This window comes from Manis javanica, chromosome 14 (assembly GCF_040802235.1).
Source record: "Manis javanica isolate MJ-LG chromosome 14, MJ_LKY, whole genome shotgun sequence".
Lineage (NCBI taxonomy): Eukaryota > Metazoa > Chordata > Mammalia > Pholidota > Manidae > Manis > Manis javanica.
The window spans coordinates 61,151,541-61,177,292 of record NC_133169.1 but is presented as its reverse complement, the minus strand read 5'-3'; the positions used below and the strand labels follow the sequence as shown (position 1 = coordinate 61,177,292).

General features: G+C 43.0%; 1 protein-coding gene across 4 annotated transcripts in view; it reads left to right on the top strand.

Moving 5' to 3' along the window:
- PRDM6 (PR/SET domain 6) overlaps positions 1 to 25,752 on the top strand; it is a 150,743-nt gene that overhangs the window by 113,486 nt on the left and 11,505 nt on the right. For all 4 annotated transcript variants that reach the window (XM_037005254.2, XM_037005253.2, XM_073221071.1 and 1 more), the window contains 4 exons: positions 261 to 388; positions 3,951 to 4,075; positions 14,737 to 15,079; positions 23,194 to 23,370. In XM_037005254.2, the coding sequence (XP_036861149.2) occupies positions 261 to 388; positions 3,951 to 4,075; positions 14,737 to 15,079; positions 23,194 to 23,370 (773 nt within the window). The remainder of the gene's footprint in view (positions 1 to 260; positions 389 to 3,950; positions 4,076 to 14,736; positions 15,080 to 23,193; positions 23,371 to 25,752) is intronic.

Sequence of the window (25,752 nt, the reverse complement as noted above, 5' to 3'; positions counted from 1 at the left end):
ACATGGGCACTCACATCCTTCAGATACCAGAAATATGTTTAATACAGGGAAGATTGGCTTGATAAGGAAAATGTGCTCGACTTGCATCACCAAAATATATTTTCCTGTTATTCCAGTTGAGTTTCCACAAGTTTCACTAACCACTAGCAAAGGTATGGGCAATAAATTTCTGCAGCCGACACACAAGACACCAAGGGAAGCAGGGAAAATGATTGCTGATGATTCGTTCTAACTACTTGACCTTCTGACCTCTTCTCTAGATATATGACCAAGATGGGACACTACAGCACTTTATTGATGGTGGGGAACCTAGTAAGTCGAGCTGGATGAGGTATATCCGATGTGCAAGGCACTGCGGAGAACAGAATCTAACAGTAGTTCAGTACAGGTAAAGTATATCTTGATTTACCACTTATGGAGCTGGAGGCCTCTGGCTTGTATATACAAATTCAGGCTTGCTGCTAGTTCTGCAGGGTCCTAGGAATTCTGCAAAGACTGGCATATTTTTTTTTTTTGCTAGGCTTCTGAAATCTCCTTAGTTCTTGCAACAGCCATTTCCTGAGAATTCAGGAGTAAAGATGATAGTAGGAGGCTCTTTTCGCTCAGTGCACATGGTGAAGTTACTTCCACGTCATTGCCTGAACTTCCACAAAGGCCTGTAGCAGCCCAGCAAGCCCACAGATGTGGGGTGATTTGCCCCAGCAGTTGTGCACACACACTTAAACGGGAACTCCAAGATGCAGCCCCAGCTCCCTTGCTTTCGGTCACTTTCAAGCTGTGTCCCACAGGGAGCAGTTTCATTTGCACAAAGGCATGGGAAACCAGGACCTCTCAACCTTCCCAGGGCTGCTGTTCCACAACCATTATGCTCAGCAGCAATGGCCGAGCCTGAGTAACCTCTCCTGATCCCTTGAAAGGTGATGAGCATCTGACTTTCGCCCTTTAATGATTCAGAATATGTTTCAAGTGCTGAGGTGGGTCCAGAGCATAGGGAAGTCCCCAGTTTCCTGGGATGTTTGGGAAAAACCTATGAGTAACAAGGAGAAGGTGGCCCTACCCCATTTTCCAGAGAAGCCCTGGGGAGGGTTGGGGTGGGGGGTGGGGGTGGCGTCCGAGAAGCAAGGTGATTGCCAAGTGCTGAGCCGCATCTGCTCTGTGCACCTGCTGGCCAAGCAGTTACACTTAGTGTTAGAGAAGGCTGGAGTGGAGAAGAGAGGGTGACATCAGATCACATAAGGAAAAGCCTTTTCTCAAAATCCCTCGAAAACATGTGCCATATAAATATATGACCTCAGTTATAAACAGCGATGTTCCCTTTAGAATCAGAAGCAACTATTGAGCTTTATTAGGCACCAAAGACACTTCAAAGCAGAAGACCCTGTGCTTGGCAACTTGGAGTCCTGCCTACAGCTATTTATTTTCCTTTCCTTTTTTGGGGGGTGCGGGGGAAGTTTTAAAAATACAGCATTAAACACACACACACACACACACACACACACACACACAGCTGTATTTTCCCTTACTTACAGGTTAAAGGCTGCACAAATCTGGCTTGCTCTCTGCAGGTCTCCACTTCAAAAGGAACATACTGCATCATGAAATTGACTCACTGCCTTGATTTCATATGCAGTTATATTTCATTAAATAATGGTTTAAATGAAATTGTGCACAACGGTATTCAGTTACACTGCTGTGTACAGGCTTTACTCACCTTTATTGCAGTTGTATTTCTGTCATGAAGTCTTCATGAAACTTGGAGCTAGAAAATTAGTAACGATTGTGCTTGTCCATTGAGCAAGAGAGATAGTTAGACTAGTTCTGTAATGAGCACCCAGGGAGCTCTTGAGGCGAATTCCAAATTCGGGGGAAACAAGACACCCCTAAAAGGAAGGTGGGCATGAGTAAGTCATTACCTATCTGTCAATATTAAGTGGATTTTATAGCTCTCCTTTCATGGTGGCGCTTAAACGTCGTGTTCTCTCTGCTGATCTGTTTTCGATTACTTCAGATCTTTATAAAATGAACTACAAAAACACAATTTAAAAAACTGGCATCCATCCCCAGTGACCACGTCCAAGAGTAAGAAAATAGAAAAGTTGGACTCTGAAGAGCCAGCCTAATTTTTATTGTACATGAATGTCCTCTTCACAAAAAGTCAGCTGGTTTAGATTCATTCTGTTATGATTTGTAATATCTAAATGGAATTTTCTTCAAAGCGCCCTTGATTGATTGACCCTCAGCTGAACGTTTTGTTTTTATTTTGAGGCTGACAGTAATGTTTGCTGGCATGTGTTCTGCTTCAACTGCGTTGGGACGCCATGAAGCTATCTTTATGAGTCGTCCAACCACAATACTAAATGCATGTCAGCAGAGGAAATATTATCTGAAAAGGGAAAAATCCCTTTGATGTGCTTCAACATGCAGAGATTTCTGCGAGTTTTGGAAGCTCTGCCTGCTTGTAAGGAACGGTGTACGCTTACACGTTTCTTTCCCCCCCTTTCAGCCTGCACTGTGCCTCAGAAGACCACCCATTGCTCGAAAACAGTTCTGCTCTTTCAGCAGCAAAGTGTGTCATTTGGTTTTAGCACATTCATTTGCTGGGCGCTGTGTTTACATTAAGGGAAGCCAAACCGAGAGATGAAATGTTACAAGGGTGAAGTACAAAGTAGACTCAATTTTTCTCAAGTTAGGAGATGCCAGTGATTTATAGCTCGGCTCTCATTCTGATTTTTTTATGTAGCAGTGGAAAGAATTAATAAAATGCACAGCTCTCGGAGATGCGGAGGGAGGAAAGGGTGGCGAGGTCCGGACAACTGGCTGGAGTTTTTGTCAGATATTCATAGAATGTTGGGAAAAACATTCTGCTTAGCTAGCAGTGCCCTCGTGAGACAGAATGGCAGCAAGTAAGGAAAATAACAAGATAAATGAAATTTTTGCAGCTGCAAGTAAAATATTGAGAATCTGCACTTTTTTTATTGATCTTTATGATCCTATTGCCAAGAGCCACTTTGTGGTGACAAAATATGTTGACAAGTGCATATCTCACTGCCATGAAAAATGTGGTGAAGGATTCGCCTTGTGTCTGCAATGTTATACAAGGAACAAATTGCCCTGCTACAGCCAATTTCTTACACAAAGGCTAAATTTAAGGCCCACCAACCCTAAACACTTTTATCTGGAACTTGAGGCTAATATTGGTAGCAATTTCTCATTGAGAAAACCATTCGCAGTCTCCTTGTATGTGTTTATTTTTAAATCTGTAGATTTTTCTTTACAGTACCAAAGCTGTTATAAAAAATGTACGTTTCTTGGTAACTTCACTCTATCATTTCAGAGTGTAATCTTTCAGCTAGAGTGAAGTGCTTCTCTTGTATTTATTGAATTTCCATCTATTTCACATCAGAAGGTTTTTCTCTTCTCCTGTATCAAACTTTAGAAGAAAGTCAACGGGGAAGATTTTTATTACTCTCCGTCTCTCTATCACAGACTGGTTTAGTTTTATTACAAATTTGGGGACTCCCAAGGCCAAGTTATAAGAATACTTGTAATACTTTTCTTTCAATTATGAAGTCAATGGTATTAATTGATATATAAGGTTGAGGTCCTAGCATCTGCAATTCGCCAAGAGAAGAGATTTTTCTCATTAATGTGAGCTGCAAGTTTTGTTTTTTTTGAACTCTTCCTTTCTTCTGCCTCTTGGGCCAAACATCTGTCTTTTCAGCCCAGACATTCTATAGAGGGACACTGTGGAAATAAACTATAAGCTGTGTATCATACTGGGTTACAGGCTGTTATTGGCTGCTGGGAATGATAAGGTGGGTGCAGATTTTATGACAAACAGAAACTGTTTAGCTGGAACTGGCCAGAACTTTGGTGGGCCAATAAAAATATGGATGGGGGCACGTGGATCCTACCTATTACTAAGCTGGGTTTTCTTTTGTTTTGAATAGGTCGAATATATTCTACCGAGCCTGTATAGATATTCCCAGGGGCACCGAGCTTCTGGTGTGGTACAATGACAGCTATACATCTTTCTTTGGGATTCCCTTACAATGCATGGCCCAGGATGAAAACTGTAAGAATTTATTTTAGCTCTGAATTCACATCTCAAAAATACTATTTCAAAACTAATGTAATTTTTAAGAGTGTTGTTTGAAACTCCTGAAATGCAGTTCACTCTGATACGTAACACAAATGTACATGTGTCTGTTCCATCGTTTTCAGTTTCCTCTATGTTCTTTGCGTTTTCACAGGGCCTTTTGACTCACACAGGCCAATCCTTCTTCACCTGTTTACAGTTTCAAAACCTTTGTCATAGTTTTTAATAATGACTGGTAGCAACGTGAAGGCAGCTGGTATTTACTGAGCACCTACTACTATGTGTGTGGTTCTATGCCTGTCACCTTACAAATGGTGTTGGAAGAGCAGTGTAAGATACAACTTCTGCTCTGAAGGGGTGTGCAGTTTTCCTGGAGTCATACTAGATGCAGGCATGAAATAATGAGCAAACAATACTATTTAATCAGGAATCATGCCCCTCCAGTCGCTTGAATGTGCTTCCTCCTAAGGAGTCATTGGAATGAAAAGTGGTAGTGAAAATTTAGATACATGACTGAGGAATTTGTGTCTGTTAAAATTTCCTAGTCCAAAGTCAACCATGTGATTTCCTTCTGTCTTTATTAGTATGACAATCATTATCTTTAAGAAAAGATTCTAATGCCTAGGCAAATGTAGCAACTTTCACTTTTTTATACTTAAAAACTTTATACTTTTGTTGTATCAATTCTTTGGAAAATGTTGTAAGGTGATTTCCAATATTTGGAACAGAATTAGATGATTCTGATGTACTTCAGTGAGAAACACTGGTTTCCATGATGGTATCTTTCTTTACTTGTCACCAAATTGATCTGTGACCTGACAATTCAGGATTATGCAATAGAGAAAGAAACCGAGACAACAGATCTATTTTTAAAACTTTGTTTTGAATTTGAAAAAGGCGTTATTTTGCTTTTTCCTTCTCTACTTACTTTCCCTCAAACATACACAAACTCCAGTAAAAATGTTCTGTTACTCCTGATCAAAATGCTGATGGTCAGATATTTCTTTTCCATTTTGCCTTTGTTTTCTTTGTAAAAAATATAATCCTCAAAAAAACATATTCTAACAACTTTCCTTTTCTACTTTACCCTAACCCCAAACCAATCTCAAATAAAAAAATGAGTCTTTGGACATACAGTACATTCTTCTTACTTCCCAAGTTTCCATTGGAAAGTTTCTCTCCTGCAGCGATACCCCTGTTTAAGGAAGTATCTGTTTTCACAGAACAACATCTTAGTGTTGGACATGAGTGTGCAGTTGGAGGTGGAGACAGATACAGACGTGGAGACCAGTATGCTCTGTCTTCCCACGATGCTCCAGGCCCCAGGTCCGCTAAACTAGATCTAGGTCCATGCACAGAAAAGCACCAGGGGCAGCCCTCAGTCTGCTGACGTGGGCCTGTCTGTACATTAGAACTCTGACATATAACTTTATCTCTGAGGTATGGAATTTGATCCACAACGATTCCAGAAATTCTGTAAGGCCCTCTGTTTCGTCCTTTAATACAGCCTGCTTCAGACTCTGAAGACATTATTGTGGTATTGAGAAATGTCTGGGAATAAACATATCCAAGTCTAGAGTTCTAAAGTATGTAGCACATAGTCCAGATATCCATTCATTCATTGCTCAGATATTTACTGAACACCTACTGTAGGTCAGTGCCATGGGAGGTGCTGCAGATAGAGCAGTGAACAATGCAGACAAGAATTCTCTACTTGTGGAGCATACATTCTAGTGGAGGGAGACAGATCAACAAGTAAATGGGTAAATAAAGGGTTTGTCAGGTAGGATAAGCACAGTACAGATAACAAAGCAGAGAAGGGCTAAAAGTGCTGGGAGTTGGGAGTTGCAGTCTTAGAGAGTGGTCAGGCTGGGCCATCTGGGAATGTGGCCCTTCGGATAAGCCTTAAGGATGTGAAGGATCGGCCATGCGTGTTTTGAGAGAACAGTGTTCCAGATAGCTGGACTAACGGTGTAACGGCTCCAGGGTGGGAATGTTCCTGTCCTGTTGGAAGAGCGTCATCAAGGTTAGCGTAGGTATTTCAGAATGAGTGAGGTGGGGAGAACTTAATTTAGATATGGTGGGGTGGGGCTGGGATCGTGTACAGCCCAGGAGACCACCAGAGGACCCTGGAGTTTATTTATTCTGTGTGGCTCCGGTGAAGGCAGCTGCCACAGAGCTTAGAGCAGAAGAATGATCTAATCTGACTGCAGTTGTTCGTGGATTACCTGTCTTCGGAGCGAAGCCTGGACAGTAAGGGTGAGGGCCAAGTAGAGAATCTAGTTAGAGGCTCGTACAGGGAGCCAGGGGCGAGGTGGTGGTAGCGGGGACCCATGGGGAAGTGGTGGAGCTAGTGAGAGGCAGTTGGGTCATCCTTATGTTTTGTAAGTAAAGCCAACAGCATTTTGCTGATGCATCAGATGCTGAGTGAGAAAGAAAGGAGACAAGGATAACTCCAAGGCTTTGGTCTGAGGAATTAGAAGGATGGTGTGGCTGTTCACTGAGTTATGGGTCAGAAATGGAAACATCTATGGAACGGCTACCTAGGAAGCACATTTCTTCCCCTTGCTGTGGATCTCTGGGGTGGAACAATGCTTCCACCTCATGATGCCGTTACGCAGATGAGAGGGCTTTAGGGGTTGGGCTGCAGGATGTTGAGGGTCCCATGTGCTGTTCCCAGCCACCTGACAATGGGTGCCTAAGCCTGTACCATCTGGTCTTCAGATTCAGTGCCTCACTGACTTCAAAAATGGTGCTTTCTGGAAACACCGTGTGTTTTGCACCTCAGTCCTATCTCCTAGAGTCCAACCCTTGTGAAACGTGCTTGAGGTTGTTGATTAGAGTATTAAATTAACTATACCAGAGCAAATGTGGTATCATTTAGCACCTGAAATCCTTGGAAGAAAATTAGAAAGCCATAGCCACTTGCAGTATTGTGGATTCATTAGGCAAATTAGCAGCTCTTTGGGGTTGCATTCAGAGTGCTAAACTAGAGTGGAGGGAAGTTGACAGGGAATTAAGTCATTGACTAAAAGGCTCAACAGTGACAATCCCCCTTCCCCCTAAGGGCATTATAGGCATTCTATTTCAGTTCCTGTCTCAGAGTCATATATCTGTCATGTGATTGGCTACCTAAGAAACCTGCAGAAAGTTTCATCAGACAGTGTGCGGGAGATATATGACTTTAACTCTGAGATAGATTCACATTCCCCATGATTCACTCAGAGACCTGGGAATGCCTTCTAATGAGGGTTCCTTATTCTGTACCGGGAAAATATTCTGTGATTTAAAAGCACAAATGTGTGAAAGGGCATGCACAGATCATTTAACAGATAGCCTTCTGCAGCCCTGAGTAATTTAAATCATCTCAACTGGTTTAGCAATTCGAAGACAATTTTTATCCTTCTGCGCTAGCCACAAAATAAATTAGGTACCTTAAAAAGAAGCTTCTTGAGATTAAAGACTTATTTGACAAAACACCTCCACAGAGCCTCCTTATAGTACTAAGTACACAGGAAATAGTGAATGCTCAGGGGACAAATACTGAGGATTTTCTTGCCATTCTTAGAAGGGATTAAGTGTTTCAGCCAGATTTTTCTTTGTTAACAAAATTGATACATGGTCCAAGATGTTCAGGGAAAATATGATTTTACTTAGTGAATAATACTTAGTAAGCACTTTTTATTTATAAAAGTATCATTTCCTTCCCATGGTTCTTTCAACATCGAAAGTACACATTTCCTATCGGGCATGGTGGTGGGTTCGGGCTTCAGTAGCTGCCCCTCCAGCGGCGGCCGTGCAGCAGTGGGGCACAGGCACGGACAAGCCATTGAAAGCCGCCGGGCCTCAAAGAGAAGGCGGCATTTCACACAGGCATTTGGGTTCTGGAAGCAATTTCTATGTTATTTTCTTTTTAAAAAAAACATAGTTATAAATGTAATAGAGCCCCAAAGACAGAGCCACTCCGTCCACTGTGGTCCTTTCAGAAAAGCTTGAAGGGGACCCTGTGTGGACATATTCATACACGAGAAGGAATGAGGCTCCCCAAGCTTCCAGTGAGGGATTAGCTCCTGCAGAGTGTAAAGACCGTCGTGTGTTCATATTCATTTCAGAGGAAATTAAAAAAAAAAAAACCCTAGGAATAAATGTTCAACAAATCTTCCTGCTGTGTTTTCTGCCTTGGCAAGCGAAGGTGAAGGTGAGGTAGTGAACGTGAGACGTGATGGCGACGCGGGAAGTGAGTGCTTCCTCCAGGAGGCCTGCCTTATTCTCTTGATTTTAAAGAGCAGAAAATAAAAAGGGGCACCTCTACACATCCCCAATAATGAGAAATGATTCTCGGGGTCAAGAAGGCCCTAACTCAAACCTTATGTCTGTGAACATTGAGGAGATTACAGTATAGTTGAGTCCAACAAGAGAACATCAAATGTGCAAGACCCCGTAGGAAGCATTGTGATGGGGTCCAGAAACCAAGGCCCCGTCCTCAAGGAACTTAGTGTAGAAGAAGGCACATGAGCACAACTGCAAACAAAACGAGCGCAGGTGCCATGTGAGATGGCCATGCCAGTGAGCCTGAGCTTGAGGCTGGCAGGCTGAGCATCTGTGCAGCTGGGGGTGGGGTGGGGGGTGGGGGGCTTCAAGCTCCCAGGCCTCTGTGCACAGTAGGGAGCTGGGATTAGACCCCTTTCATAAATCCAGGAACCTGAGGTTCCTTTTTGGTCCCTGAATGACAACTAGGAAAAGGCTACCCTCAAGCCCATCAGCCAAGGAACTGTCCATCCTGGGCCATTGGTGAAAACTCTAATTAGAGTCATACTCTAAACATCAGCCCTAGCTATGGTGGGGGGCTTGATTTCCAGTTACCTGCCGGGTTTGGAAACCCTGGGCCAAGAAACTAATACAAAAATTGGTCCAGAACTGGAGAACCTTGCAGAGTCCTGGAAGAAGCAAAGGAGACAGTCACCTCACAGGAGGCCTTGGTGTCCATGCAGGATTCCAACAGAAGGCAGCTTCCATGGAAAACGTGTCCACAGAAATAAATGATGAAAGACACGGGGAAACCTGCCCTCATTAGAGACCGGACCTCTTGGGTGCTGGAGGGTGCTGCAGGGTGCGGCCCAGATCCCCACCAGGCTGTAGGACTGAGGCACTCCTTGCCCCCATTCTTGGGAATGTGAGGGGCTGACAGCTCTCAAGTGAGTTTGTGTCCTGGAAATACCTTCCGCTTAGGAGAGCCACATTACCGGTGGTCCTGCCCCCTCCCCCTGCAGCTCACATCCAGTGCCTGGTCAGTGTGGGGGTCCTAAGGACTGGTTTGCTTGTCCCAGAGCAGGGAAACTCCGAAGGATCATCCCAGCTCCAGATCTGACACCCTTCTTCAGCATGACCCTCTTGCCTCACTCACTCCCAGGAGCACTCCCGAGTAAGCTGCACACAAAACCACAAACGTCCAGTTCAGAGGCTGTTTCCCAGGGGACTAAGGTGGGTACTCCCAGGTTTATATTTCCAATGCAGACCCCTCTACTGAGCCCCAGACCCCTACCCAGCTGTCTTCTCCACATCTGCACTTGTGTGTCTCCAGGCATCTCCTGCTGAACATATAAAACCAAAACCATTCCTCTGGGCCCGCCAGCTGCCTCTGCCCCACCTCAGAAGCCCTCCCTCCCATTCACCCAGTGGTTCTTTCTGGAAACGCAGACGCCTCATTCGTCCTCACTTTCCTGTCTGATCAGCTCTCCAGTCCTGTGGACTGTCTATGCTTATGTGCATTTCTTTTCCTTTCTGCTGCCACCACCTGAACCTTAGGAATGCTTCCAGACATGTTTTTGCCCTTCAGCATGCAAGGAAGCACTCCCTGTCTTCCCCTTCCTCTCGTCGGTCCTTCTGCTTTTCTACAAAGAGCAGCGCACCGTGTACGTCGTTCTGCACCTTCCTCTCACTGAACAGTGCAGAGTGGTGATATATCTAAAGCTTAAATCTGATCATCACACACTCCCTTGCTTAAAACCTGTTTTTGGCTTGCTGTGACTCTCAGAATAAACCCCAAGTTCTTAATATGGTAGCCTACAGGCCACATAGAGTCTCCAGAAATATTTTGTGTTGCTCACAGTGTTTCACAGAATAAGAATTCATCTTTAGACTGGCCATGCCCTATTCAACTTGCTACAGACCCCGCACCCCATATTGTGCTAACCTGCCCCCCATCACTTATTTTTGTGCACTGCCCTGCCCCGCGGGCCGTGGGGGCTGTGCCCCCTTCCTCTCCAGCCCAGCTGCAGCCCCTCTCACCTTCTCTCTCTGGCCCATGAGCCTTCTTTCTGTTCCTTTGGTGCCCTGAGCTTCCACCACCTCAGCACACCATGCAGATGGCCAGGCCGCCGTGCTTGTCTCTGCGTTGCCTTGTCCTCCCTTCACACCTGTCTGAGCCTGTGTGCCCCTCAGGACTCACCCTCGAGGTCACTGCCTCAGGGATGCATCCCAGATATATGCTTTCCTGGTACCCTGTTCTCTCTCAGAGCACTTACCACACCTGTCGTAACTGTGTCCTGTCCATCCTAAAATGCATCTGTTTGTCACATTTCCATCTTTCTGAAACTGACATCTTACAATTAGTGGTAAACTAATGGGAATTTCAATTTGATGAAACTGAGTAGATCTTTCTCTGTAAAAACCCTTGTTTAGTACCTGTCTCTCTCACTAGTGTTGCAGGGGCGCAAGGGCCGGACTGTGGCTTTCTTGTCCCCCCTGTGTCTGCAGCGCCAGCACTGTGTTAGGCACGTGATAGCTACTCACTGAGCATTTATGGGCTCCATCAATGGACAAGGCGGTAAAGTAGGACTTTGTGTTATGGATCCTGCATTTGTCTCTCACAGTGTTTTAGTCATCCAGTGACCATGTTCTTTCTTGGCTGTATTCTTTCAGGCTTTGAGAGTTTGCCCTCTTCCCCTTAATCTTTGTCATGCAGACTGGAGAGGTTTTGTCAGCTCCGTCTGTGTGTAGAAGCTTTTTGATCATATCAGCTAGTCATCTCTGGGCCCTTTGCAATTGTCTGTAAGGCAAGCTGTTGAGTTGGGATGAGTGTTTGCTGACTCATACCCTGTCCCCTTTCTGATGATTCCCTGTGTTTGGTCAGTATTTTTGATGGTGGGTCCAATCAGATTGGTATTTAGGAAGAAGAATCTTCTGTGTCCTTTACGTCCTGCTTTAAAAACTTAACACTTTGTAGATCTCTAGGGTCCCGTGGGAGTGTGCAGGAGCTCTGCCAGACAATTTAAAGATCACATATGGTTCTTTTCATGAAAATTATTCATTCCTATTCTTACCTTTTCTTCTCTCAGAATTATATGATCATTTCATTCAATAGGACTGCATTTATTCACAGGTGCAAGAAAGGACCATGTCAAAGGTAGACTGTCGAGTGCAGGTACTCCTACCTGCATCTTGGAAGCATATTACATTTGTTTTGAGTTGTGTGCTTGAGAAGAAAATAACAGGACAGAGAATAATTTTATTCCAATCATCCCCACTCTTATATCCCCTAAATGCTATTATTATTATCATTAACTCAGATTCCATGTATCTCAGATCATTATAGAAACTGGTACAAATTTTTTTTATTACCCTTTTGACATTGATCATTAAACTTTCAACAGCTCATTGGCCGCCAAATTCTTTGGTTTAATAAAATGGTTACATGACCTTAACAGCGTTTGAAAATTGATTCGTTAGGTTACTTTCCAGGAGGAGCACAAATGAGAAGTCAAAATTTATCATTTATACTTAGAGTAATTATTTGAATTATTTTCCCACAAAGGGCATTATATTCCTCTTTCCAACAGGGAAGCTTCTGGTCCATTTTCCTGCTCTCTTGCATGTGGATGACGTCTTCATTCCGCAGCCTCCCCCCATGCCTGCCTTCCTGTCAGTCTGGCATTTCCCAGCCCGCAAGAGCTCCGTGTTGCCTGAAAACCTGTGGGTTTCCCTCTGTTTTGTTTCTTCTGGGTTAGTCATAAACGGAATAAACGAGAAGGGTTCTCCCCTAATCCCTTTCAATGCTGCTGTTTTTATTTCTTATTTAAAAATACCAGACATGGTAAAACATTCTTCCTTATCTTTACCGACTTAAAAAGTAACAGTCTGTGTGCAAAGATTTTTTTTTTAAGTCTTAAATGTAGGGGCAAATTTCATATTGACTACATGCTTTTGCCTCAGAAGTTGAAATTATGCATAAATAGCTATATGATACATATATATATATATACAAGCTCAAAACAGTTGTTGTAAAATGTCGTGAAATGTCCTTTTTATCTTTGAAACACAGCTAGTGAACAAGAGTCAGTGTAGGCATGTAGTCAGAAAAAAATACCCTGGAAACAGAAAGCTAAAGCTTCCAACCTAGCTGTGTTCTTAACTAAAGATATTATGCTGGGCAAGTTATTGGACCTTCTTGGACTTCTGTTTTTTTTTTTACTCACAATAAGAGAGGATTTGATTAGATCCATGATTCTCAATTCTGATTGTACATTAGAAGCACCTAGGGAACTTTTAAGAAATGTAGATGGTGAGGCCCTACATTGGTCTGATTTAATTTTTTTAAATCTCCCCATGAGTCTAATAAAACATATTATTTTTTTATATGTGCTGTCAGCATAAAACAAGGCCTACTTGACAAACTCAAGGGTCTTTCCAGGTCGGTGAGTCTCTTGTTGTATTTTTCCTCCCTAAGCCAGGATGGGCCATGCCGACCGCGCTCTGCAGACAGAGACGTCCCTTGGGTGGGCTCGTAGAATACCTGTGATTATGCAGAATGCTCTCTGGCTTGAAGAGTCATCAGTGGCACCCACCGAGCCTTGTGTGTCTGCACACGTGGCATCTACGTGTCCACCCAAAGCCTTCTGGCAGTCATGGGCCTCTACCATTCTTTCTTTGTAGCTGGGCACACTTGTCATGCTGTGTAGGAATCCTGGTGAAGGTCTGTGGCCGGGCTGAATGAGAGTGTCCAGCTCATGTTTCCCTCCCTGTGGTCTTGAACAGGTGGCCAAAGGCCATAGTTGACCTCTTATCACCCATCTTTTTGTCCGCCAGCCTTTTCAAATTTTTTTGGTCTCTAATTTCCTTTCCTTGACCACCCTGTAACCTTTCATCTCTGACTCCTGAAATTACCAATAAATACATTTTATTGGGTTAGTAGTTACTTAAAAAAATAATAATAGTTTTTAAGCATATTAGATTCTAATAACCTCTTATCTGTGGGTCGACATAGTGAGCATATGATATATATTATATATAGACTAACAACTAAAAAAAAAAAGAAAAACAAATTTCAAGGTTTCCCTCCTCAAAAATGTGTCTTACTTCTAGCTCTTTCCCCAGCCCCACCATCATCCCCTGAGGTCAGATCTATGTCCCTTCATTCCAGTCTCCTCTATAGTGATGAGGATGGTGGCCATTGTGGATGGTAAGCCCAGTGATGAATACTGGCATCATCTCATTTAAATGTCACTAAAGGGGTTTAAAGATGAGGAAGCCAGAGCTCACAGAGTTTACCATCTAGGGAGGGGCCACCATGGATTTACCAAATGCTCCTAAAATCCTTAGGATGACCATTACAATCTTACCAAGGATTAAACTGTGGATATCCATGTTCCGTTCTTGCCCATGGCAAGGCCAGTAAACAGTGGAGTTGAAATCTAGGCTGTCTCTACTACCAAGCTATATTCTGTTACTACCACTGTCCTCAGTTTACAGACGGAGAAACAAAACCGAGGCACCCGGAGATTGAATGACTTGCCCAAGATCATAAAAGGCAGAGGCAGGTCTTTCTGATTCCGAAGCCCGAGGTGCAAGCACCTCACTCTGTTGCCTTCCCGTCTCACCTTATCCACTGCTGCTTCCTGTATGAAAATCAATCCTCACTCAAGCCCTCCCTGACTGATTCTTTTTTTTTCTTACTTGTTCAGCTTGGAAACAGGCTGTTCTATTTCCTAGGCCTGAAGTCTTTGGTTTATTTGTTGATTTGGACTTTAAAGGCCCTTGAAGTCTATCCCACCTCTCACCCCTCATTCCCACAGTGTCGAGAACCCATGCCCTCCTCCATCAGCCTGTTCCCCTTGCTGTCCCACCGACGTGCCAGACTTCTGTCTCCAAGTGGTTTTCATAGTGTTGCCTTCATCTCTTCAGCTGGTTTTTCTTGAATAGCTGCCCTGTGCTGACAGAGTCTGGTGAAATCCTGAAGGACTGAATCTACCTTCTCTGCATGGCTCAAGGCCACCCCCTCTGGACAGCCTCCCGTTCTCCCCCTTTTGCTCTGCTTGCCATCTAAGCTCCCTCAAACCCTGGGTGCGCTGTGGAGTTTCATTATGGAGTCTTTACGTCTTAAGTCAGAGTGAACTCTGTGATGGCAAAGATCACAGACAAACAATCCTGAGTCTATAGTAGCTGCTTAACAAATAGTTGTTGAATGAGTTATTAATGGGTGCAAATAATGCTTCCCCCCTCAAATCAAAATATTATTATGTTAATTCTGAGTCTAGAAAAACAAAAATTTTTAATGTTAATTTATAGGAATTTTCTTTAAAATGGTTGCTTAGTTTAAGTGCTAATAAAACTGATCTCTAAAATGATTGTTGTTCTCCCAGTAAATGTTCCCTCAACCGTGATGGAAGCCATGTGCAGACAGGATGCCCTGCAGCCATTCAACAAGAGCAGCAAACTGTCCCCCACCACTCAGCAGCGCTCCGTCGTTTTCCCACAGACCCCCTGCAGCAGGAACTTCTCTCTCCTGGATAAGTCTGGGCCCATCGAATCAGGTTTTAACCAAATCAACGTGAAAAATCAGCGAGTCCTCGCAAGCCCGACTTCCACAAGCCAGCTCCACTCAGAGTTCAGTGACTGGCATCTCTGGAAATGTGGGCAGTGCTTTAAGACTTTCACACAGCGGATCCTCCTACAGATGCACGTGTGCACACAGAACCCCGACAGGTAACCCCGGCTTCCACTGCTCTCTGTGAGTTTGCTTAGCGAGACAACTGCTTGTCTTCCCACCTGGGGGCCAGTTGCCTTCTGCAGCCGCACCTCATGGGAAACCCTGTGATAAGAGGTGTCCACTTTCTGGAAGGCCAGAGAGTAATGTTAGGCTACTGCCTGGCATTATTGTTTAGATGGGCTGCACAAACAGTGCTCAGAGGCTGCAGAGAGGAATCTGTGCTTGTTTGCCAAACAGTTCTGTCCAGGTCTAGAGGGGAGCAAAATAGAAGGAACATTTATGAATATCATAAATGGAAAAATTAAGTCAGGATCATTAGAATCCTCTCTGTCTTCCAAAGATAATAGAGCTGGCTGCTCTGCTGCTGTCACAGTTTCAGGGTTCACCTCCAGTGGGCTATGGGTATGAACTTAATTAAGTACTCAGAGGTAATGAATTGGAATTTTTTGCTTAGTACTATTTTTCTTCAGAGCATGCAAACCCATAAATCCTGCAAAGCTGTCAAAAGGAAATACCTACTCTGCTAGTGATGTGGAGGAAAACAGATGCCACTTATTCAATAAACTAATATCCACACAGAAGAAAAATGTTGACTAGATACCTCAGAGTCAAAGTTGGTTTGAAAGTTTGTCAATAAAGAATTTTATGGCCATGAACTGAAGATGAAATTTAGCTGAACAAGTGAATTAAAATTTCAGGTACTCTGATGAGTGGCACAGTAGATATAATGGAACTATTATTTATGAATCAAAACTGGTTTATTTGACAGTCTTGATATCTGGGAGCGCAAAAGACAAAAATCAAAATAATTCAGTGAGAAAGGATTGTGTTTTATCTCTCCTTCACGTCTTGTGAATATTTGGTTAAACTCAAAATAGGTAATAGCTTTGAAAATGCACTTTGAATATAAAAGCAGAAGATGAGTTTTGGAAGTAGGATGGGAGACTCAGAAGCAGGACTCCTGAATTATTTTCTTAATTTGGCTTAACCTTCAGCCACTCAGCTCTCCGTGTCTTATACACCGAAGCTCTCCACTCCCATCTCTGCAGAATAGGGTGCTAGAAAACCCAGGTCAGGATAGAGAGGATGGAGGTGCAAGGAGGGTGGATATTTTCTAACATAATAGTGATCCATTTTAGTGTACATATGCACATTTGCATGTGTATGTTTCCATTTGTGTCATTTTAGAAGTCATTCTCTTAATGCCAAGCATGGTAGCTGATTAATGTTGAAACATTTGCATTAGAACTATTGACAGCAAGTATGTCTACAATCTTTCACCTTCAGTAGGAGAGCCCCGTAGTGAAAATCACCAGATTTATGCACATTTTAGACTAGTGGCTTTGGAGGTGAAACAAACTTTTGAAAGTATTTTCCTTACTCAGGATTTTTTGTGTGTGTGAAAGTTTGCCTTCCTTACAGTTATACATGTAGCCTCAAGATGTATCTACTCAGTTTGTAAAACATTTTAGTAGCTTTTTAAAATATAAAGTCTGCATTACAATCATTTTATGAACTTGTTTTTTAATTTGAGTGAGTTCAGATGCATGAATCTGTTGTTTGTACAGACTGGTTGCCATCATAAGTGAACACGCAGAGGTGAAATGACATGATTGTTGCAAATTCCCAGATCCCGGAACTCACAGCTTAGGTTTGAGTATGAGAGACCCTAATGGGCTTATTTGACTCAGATGCCCAAACCAAGTGTGATGTGGCCAGGCCTTTTCAGATGAGGTGAAGTAGTGAGTGCTTGTTACCTAGCTAGATAAGATAGCAGAGTGGGATCACATCAGCTAAGCAGTAGGTTCTTACTTCTTTCCCTGTGTTGTTTTGGTGAAGACTTGAGAGGTGGCCATCATTTTTGATGAATAAATCAAAACTAAGAGTTGTGACTTCAAAAGAAGTAGTTCCTTTATAGGCAAAGTAATACGGCCCTGTGACCTTGGAACAATGTGAGGTTTAGGGGTACTATGCCCCTGTGCAGTGGAAAATCTGCATATAATTTTTGACTCCCCCAAAACATTACTAGTAGCCTGCTGTTGACTGGAAGCCTTACTGGTAACATAAACAGTCAATTAACACATAGTTTTAATGTTCCATGTATTATATACCATATTCTTATAATAAAGTAAGCTAGAGAAAAGAAAATGTTTTCTGAAATTGTCACAAATCTCCAACAGAAGCTTTTCCAATTTATTTTTTTTAAATTGTGTATGAGTAGACCTGTGCAGTTGAAACCTGTGTTGTTCAAGGGTCAGCTGTACAGTATTTCTTAGTAAAGACGGGAGATGCTTGAATTGCTCCATCACAACTGAATTGATTCTTGGAGAAATGGGGAAATAGAAGGAGATGCCCATGAACTTTGAACCTACTAGTTTCATTCTAGATACCTAGTTTGCTTTTATATGTGACTGGCAATTAACTTTTTTCTGTTTCTATCAGCGAGTTTGGAAGTAAAAGATACTCTTGAGTAATTCTTAATCACATGGCTGAATTGCTAAATAGGAGAATACAGAATTAAGATGGAACTAAATCTGTTCATGATAGTCAAACAATATGGAGCCCTTTCTCTTATTATCCATGTGGGGAATTACAACTGCTAAATATATAAATTTTCTTTAGTGATTGACTTCATAAATCAGCTGGCTTTTACTCTTTGGAAGTTTGTGGCCTTTCAGCCACATACAGTGAAAAAGCTTAGAACCAACGAGTCAGAAACCATCTCCCTAGTAAGGGAAAAACTCAAATGCCTTTATTTTGATAGGAAAATCTTGCTAGAACCAGAGGCAAGAAAGAGACAGACAGAAGACACAATCAGAAGGTAAACAGGTTAGAGTTTGAGACAGGTCCAAATTTGAAACAGGCCCCTAAAACTTAGGTCCAAAAGATTTTTAACTCAGTGAACTGAATATTTGGCCATGAAACCCAAGACATTTGAACCTTCATCAAAGAGACTGTGTGTGTCTAATATTCATAAGCTTTTTCATGTGAGGGACCATCAAAAAGTCTGTGCCTTGATACAATGGAAAGAGATCCAAGCATTCACAGGGTTGCCAGCATCACCAGTTTTTACTACCATGCTATTTACACTGAATGCAGAAAAAATTCCATTTGACCTGGCAAGGTAGGCATTAACACTCGAGACAAAAACACATCCATGAGGGGCCAGGAGTCCCTGCATTGTTGTTTCTTGATTTTTTTCCTGTTAATATGAAACAAACCCAGAGATATCTTTTTCCTTTTTCTCAGACTGCTGTCCTTTTCTTTTCCTGAATGAATTTAAAGGGAAGAAGCTGTTGGAGTCTAGACCAACCAAGATTTTATTAAGGACTCCATAAACATTTGGGGTTTTGCATAAGCTTATGACCTAGGCCAGGCTAGCTTGAATCACTTTTGTTTGAACCAGGAGTTAGAAATCCCTTTTCTCTTCTGTTTTTCTGCTGCAGAAACTCTCAACAATCCCATTGGGGGGGCTCCAGAAAGGGGTAAGCAAAGACTTCAATCACAGTGGATTATTTTCTGATGAATATACTCTCTTTTGTTTTCTGCAGAAAGTGTCTTTTTAATGCTTATCTTTATTTTGCACCCTCTTCCTTTTTTTTGCCCCCCTCCTTTTTGATTGTTTGTGCCACATGGGGAAAGTGTACCTTTAGCCTCCTGGGCACACTATCAGCTGGTCACATGTGTGTGTTGAGTGTCATTGCTTGTAACTGGCCACGGTGGTACCAGAGGGGAAGATGACTCTAGAAGGTACTATCTGGTGGGAGGAGATAATCCATTATCATAATAGTTTCTTTGGAATGTGTCAGTATTCTTGTATCCCACTGTCCTCCCTCCCCCAAGTGTGAAGGTTATCTTCTTTCTAGAGTTCCATGTTCTCTCCAGGACCTTTGGCTCTGCTTTTGTGCTGCTGTCCTGAAATCTTTTTCTCCTAACATAGAGCTCAGTTCTTTTCTCACTCCACGCAGCCAGCAGTGACCTAAGGCCTTTTGAAGTCTTGGGAGACTTGCACTCGGGCCGACTGATGTGGGGCAAGGAGAGAATATGGCCCCAGCTGAACAACTTCTGTCCTGGAGGCTTTCATGCCATGAAAGAAGAAGCAAAGAAAGATGAATAATATTGTAAACCAAAGCACACTTAATTTTGTTAAAGGTTTTATCCTCTTCCTATGTGCACACCAAGCCAATTACAGACTCACAGGAGATAAACTGCATATTTTATGGGAGTATCTCTGGCAGAGGGGCTGCCAGTTACAGAGAATGCTGGGGAAGGGATGACGTTGTCTTGCTGCTTTCTTTCTGTTGAAGAATTGACCAGCATGGATACGTGCTACATAAATCGCCCTAGGCTTTGTCTATTTTTCAGTTATTTCATTGTTGAGTACGGAGCACCTTCCAGTTTTTCACGAAGCTTGATATTTTGTGTTCCAACTAGCCACCCCTGGCTATTTCCATTTAAATTAATCAGAGTTAAGTGAAGTAATACTTCCATTTCTCAGTTGCCCTAGCCACGTTTCAAGAGCTGAACAGTTGCATGTGGCTAGTGGCTCCCGTATTGGGTCATGCAGATGGTTGATCACTGGATACCGTTGCTGGATGTCTCCAGCAGTAACAAATAGCTGTAAGCTGCTTCTGGTTGTGAGATGTCACCACTCCGTGAGGAGTGCTTGCTTTTGTTCTGGGGCTTAACCGAATGCTGTCTGTGTATGATGACTTGGGGAAAATCAAAGCGCTTTAGAAGGGAGATTCCTACATTTAGTGATTCAGTGACATGAGATCCTGGAAGGAGTAAAGGTAAACACAGCACTTGAGGTCAGGCCTCCCAAACTTCTGGTATGAAGACACATCAAAGGGAGTCAGAACTTTGGAGTTGAAATTGATCCTATCTCAAAGTTTAGTAAAGTTGGTCTTATCTCCTGGCCAGACCTTGACAAATGAATGAGAATGTTAGTCATCAGAATAAAAAGCTGAGTAAAGGCAACTGACTCTGGCCCCAGAGCCTCCAGCTGCAAACTGAGCAGTGAGGAGTTAGGGTGTCCTAATAGAAACCTGCACACAGAGTCTTCACTCCTGGGGCCAGCTTTCCTGAAGGAAGTTTGATGTCTGAGGTTCCACAGCAGCCATATTGCTTTCTAAGCCCTGCTTCTTGGCCTTGAAGATCTCATTTTGTCTGTAATGTATCCCTATGTCCTGAGATGAGACCCTAGCATGCATGCATTAATGTTAATTACTTTGTGATCATTTCCTTTTATTCATTTTTTAGGAACTATTGAAAATCCAGGAAAAGAAGGAATCTTGTCTACTTGCTGTGTAACTTTTATGCTTTCTGAGGGCTAACTTTCTATAAATTTCTTGGCTGAGAGAGACAGTCTGCTCTAGTGGCAAGTAGAGCACTCATTTTAGTTCTAAATGCTACATAAAATCAGCCTCTGCAGAGGTGAATGGGACCCTGTGGTCTAAAATCTTATGCCTCAAGGTACCTGAGGATGGAAGGATATCATTGTTTTTTGAGAACAACTAAAAACTAAGGTTTAGTCCTACATGTTGGGATGAGGTTTTCTTGTTGCTCTGAATTCTCAACTGCTAACTCAAGAAGTTTAAATGGTCCATGACCTATTAGCATGTGCACACACACAAATCCACAGAAGGCTCTGTGCACCGGAGACTGGCTAGCACCCGTGATGAGGGACATCACACTGTTGATGCCGTCTCCCGGCGGTGCTTTGAGAAGATCCGCAGGGGGCGCACGTCTGTGGATTATCTGGAAGCAGGAGCAGACGTGACAAGATGTGAGGGAGCTTCTGGTTGCTCATCCCCCTGACCAGAGGAATGAGAAAGGGGGACTCAGGGAAGTACAATGACTTGTCCAAGTCCTACAGCTGGTGGAGGTGAGAGGCTGAAGCAGGACTCACCTCTCCCGTCTTCCCTGATCTAGGCCTTTCCTTTCAGTCAAGCAAATTTTGGGAAACTTTTAAAAGCTGTGCCATAGCCACTGGGTACCCAGCAAACACTTTTTCGGCTGGTGCTGGGATCCTGTTGCCTTTCACGGTTGTTAGCTTGATAGAAGAATTCAGCACAAGCTTCTCTCTGGTCATTTCTGCCCTTAGGTGTGTAAATCTTTGCCACTGTGACTGTGAACATAAAAAGGATGGATTGACTTCTGACTATAGGAAATAAATCACCTGAACTTTTGACAGCAGAGTTAGAAAAAAAAGAAAAGATTAATTGGTTTTATTTAGTGGCTTATTGTTTATTGTGATAGCTATTAAAAATAGATAACCAGAGGCTAATAACTGTTAATGGTCCCCTCACTATTAAAAAATCAATTGTCAGTGGGTATAGCATATATTTATATATTATTTTATTTCTAATTTTCAATAACATTTTAAAAAATTCACCCCTGAGAAAATTATTTCTTGAGGAACACTTTAAGTTTCATGGTTACCACAAAGACCTTGTTTGGCAGAAGAACATTTTTATCTACATACAATTTTATTGGCTTTCCGAGCATTATTTTATAATTGTAATAAAATGCATGTGTAATTTGTCAAGATCGATAAACTCCTTACCAAGGACTCTTATATATTTCTTTGAAACTTGTTTGAGAGCAGTTAAATAGATTTCTAAATGCAAGTAATTAAAATTGTATAGTATTGAGTTATTGATCACTCCTGGACTATTAATCAAGCTAAAAAATTCTACAATCAGTGCTCAGTGTGCTGCAGCCTGGTAAAATAATAGTATTTGTGTTCAGTGAGGCAAGTAGCCACAATTAAGCACTTCACTTGACAAATGAGAGGGTACACTTTATTTTGTACTTAATTGAATTGTACATGCTGGCTCACTATTGTCTCCCAGCCCTTGGTTTTGGTTTCTGATCACTGGAGCTTATGCATATGTTAGAGGTAGACCAGTTGGCTTTCTAATTACAGCCAGGTCTGGGCCACAACCCAGGGCTTTGTAAGCACTGTTCATATCCCTCATGACAGATTATTAATTTTCTTAACAAAAATGTTGATAAACAAATTAGAGGCCTGTCAAAGAGTGATATGAAATAGCTTTGAATAGGGAAAACTCCCCATGTTTTCTATCACTCACCAGATTCTGCTTAAGTAAGCAGAAGAACTTCTGTAGAGGACAGAATTTTAATCTATTTTATGAAAACCAAAAATTGATTTACTTTTCATGAGCTGGAAAGAACGTGCTCCCATAGTCTTGCTAATTATCAGGTATTTGTCATCACAACTTTCTTCCACTTGCTTTTTGCTTCACAGTCCTCCTACTGCAAGCGTAGTGACAGCCCGTCATTTCTGTGCTGCTAAAAATCATCGCTGGCTAGCAGATTTAACTGGGGAGTGAAATTCAAGGAAAAGATCCGATGGATAAATATTAGTCAGGGCTGGGGGAAGAGTAACTAGCACTCAAGATATCCTTACCAAAGACACCAGTCTGGGTGCACACCTGTGTTCATCTGTGTACTAGCAGGGAACCCCAAGACAGTTTCCTATTAATTAAAACATGCAACCTGCTAACTTGCCAGTGTGTTTACCTGGCTTTTAGAATAGAGTCCAAATACCCTGGAGTGACCTTAGTGTCAAGAACATATTTCATCTGAGGAAAGTTCATCCCGTTTTCTAAACTGACAGGGACAACTGCTTTCCCTGCCCCAGAGGATCATTGTAAAGATTAAGCTAAATCATTGATTGTAAAGCATCTCAAAAAGTTAAAAGTGCTGTGGAAAGATGAAAGTCAATTACCAGTTTTCTCTTGTGACATTCTACTCCATCAAGTCTGTCCTCTCAATGCTCCCAGAAGGACCCTAGTATATGCCTAGGGGTGGGAACAAAAAACAGGGACGTAGAGGTTCCTAAAATGATATGGTTAGTATTGGACAAGAATGTTCTTTTGGGAATAAATGTGTTTTATCAGCTCTGTGAATTTTGTTCCTGCAACAATAAGTAAATTAATGGGAACCCAGTGGCCCAAGCTCTATATTCTGTTATAAAACCTGAGCAGGTGCCACCAGAAAGTTTTGGCCCCTGCCTCAGGATGCTGATTCCCACTGCCTACCATAGAAGATAATGACCAGGCGGCTGCTTTCTCCGTTTCAGGCCCTACCAGTGCGGCCACTGCTCCCAGTCCTTTTCCCAGCCTTCTGAACTGAGGAACCACGTGGTCACTCACTCCAGTGACCGGCCGTTCAAGTGCGGCTACTGTGGCCGTGCCTTTGCTGGCGCCACCACGCTCAACAACCACATCCGAACCCACACTGGAGAAAAGCCCTTCAAGTAAGTAGCGGCCAACCCTCGGTCCCCTCTTTCTCTCAGCCTTTTCCGAGAGCTGGCCGACGCATCTGCACAGCCCTGCGCACTTCAGCCAGCTTGTGGAGAAGGCTCTTTGGAAGTCTCTGTCCAGGCTGCAAAAGGACCTGCTTGTTTTGGAGGCTGACATTTGGAAGATGGACTCAGGAACCCTATATGCTGATCTTGGCTCAGGTGCTGCAAACATGGACATGAGACAGTCTGTCTGAGTCTGTTTTCTCATCAGTAAAATAGAGAAGCAGGAGTAAGTCATTTTGAGAATCTTCTGGTTCCTGAGGGTCTGTCCTTCTAGAATGTGAGTGTTATCTTATAGTCGCCAGTAAGTCCACGGACACCAGCAAGGTGGCCCCCAGGTTAGGACATCTGAATAATCGTCTCCTGGGGAACTTGAACCCTTTGGGCTTCTGGTGAGCTATCTCCTCCTCTTTTCTACATGTTTGAAGTTATTATAGCAGCCAACTCAGCAGCTTTTCTGTGTGCCCTTTAGATCTCAGAATTACCATGTTGGTGGGGAAAAAATATGCACACAACTGAACACAGGGCGTGGCTGAGTCCTGAAAGATTCCAGGAATGAGGAAAGAGGTGGAAGTGAATCCCAAGGGCTTTGGCAAGGCAGGGCCACCTGAGCAAGAGAGTGTGTTTCTAGACAGAGCGCAATCACAAGGAAAACAGACATCCGAGTCATGCAGGGTGGCCTGTTCATCTACTCGCACATTCATGTGTGTGCTTGTTCATTCAACAAACATTGAGCACCTGCTTTTGTACTAGGCACCCTGCAGGGCACAAAGATACAAAGGTGAAAGATACAGTCTTTGAAGACTTTACAGTTTATGGGAAGCCCAATTAATAAACAGGTATTATACCATAGGGTGAAAAATGCAAAAGTGAGGAATGCTAAGACATGTACATACAGTGTTACAGGATAGCATGGAAGTGGCATAGTCAGTGATGTCTGGGAGAGATGATGTTTAGATGTGTTTTGAAGGATGAGTAGGAGTTTTCCAGACATACAAAGCACAGAGGCATTTGTGGCGGCCCAAACAGCATGTGGAAAGGCTTGGAAGGTGAATCAGCAGGTATGACTCGGTGGGTCGTTTCAAAGCAGTTTCTGCTGGCTATGTGATGGACTCCTTTCTGTTCAACCCTTTTACAACTCTTTACTCATTTGCCACACTCGCTTTCCCTTGCTTAAGAAGGACAATCAGAAGGGCTTAGATGTACAGCCTAATTACCTTCTGTAGGACAAGATCAGGCAAGAAAGGAAGTGATTCAGGCAGTAGGAGATGCCCTTGCTTAGGCTCAGACAAGGAGGCTTCCCAGAGGCTCAGGACCCACGGTTTTCCCTTTGGACCTGCTGGCATAGCGCGGTGTCCCTGCGGTGCTCAGCCTGTGGCCAGGCTCAGCCGGGGGCTGGCTCCCCTCCATCTGCCAGCAGAGGGAGGCTGTTACCATCCCTCACCTCTCCATGAGTCGGTTACCTGTATTTATTATTCTTAACTTTTTTCCATCATGGCTTAATTTGTGATATTAATTAATAACAAAAGTAGTTTAAATTTGTGTCTGTGCAAGAGTACAGCTTGGCCACTGCACAAAAGTACCTGGCTAAGGGGACAGGCTGGGGTCTGAAGACAACCCTGTGCTCTGCCAGCCAAGCTCTGCCTTCTGGGGCTGCGACAGCCAACGGGGTCACTGTTTTCTGGTCCACCCTAAGGGCAGACGGCTTAGCACAGTACCAGAGGGCCCTATCCCAGGTGTTTGGGTCCTGCCCAGTGGACTTTGCTTGGCCCACAAGCCTGACTCTCGAGGGTTCAAAAATTCTAGCTTCACCCCTCCTCTGGATGTGGAAAATGATGATGGCATGTACCCCATGCCTTTTCAGAAGCAGAGATGCAGGAGAACTGAGGATCCTTCTGGCCCTTATATTAGAGAGGGCAGCCAGCCAGACAGTGCCAGGAGTCAGATTGATTTCTATCTTGGTTGCTGTGTAAATAGATTTTAGTAATTAATTGAAGAGGTTTCAGGGTCAAAATGGGAAATAGATTTCTATTAATGTTAAGGTGTTACTTATGTGTAACCCATTGACTGTACTCAATTTTTTCCCCTTATCCTGTTTTTGTCATGTTTCCAATGCAGTTGCCATTTTAACTTTTAATTAATCAAATTAATACTTGAAAGGCTTCAGTAATTGTATCTTTTTCCTTTTTAGAAGTGTATTTTTTTGTGTGACCATAACCTAATTTCATCTGGGAAAAAAAAAAAAGTAAACAACCAGAATTGGCTGGATAAGATTCTGTGTGCATGTTTTAGTTCCTTCTTATTGTATGAAGGTGGCACATGCTATAAGGTTTG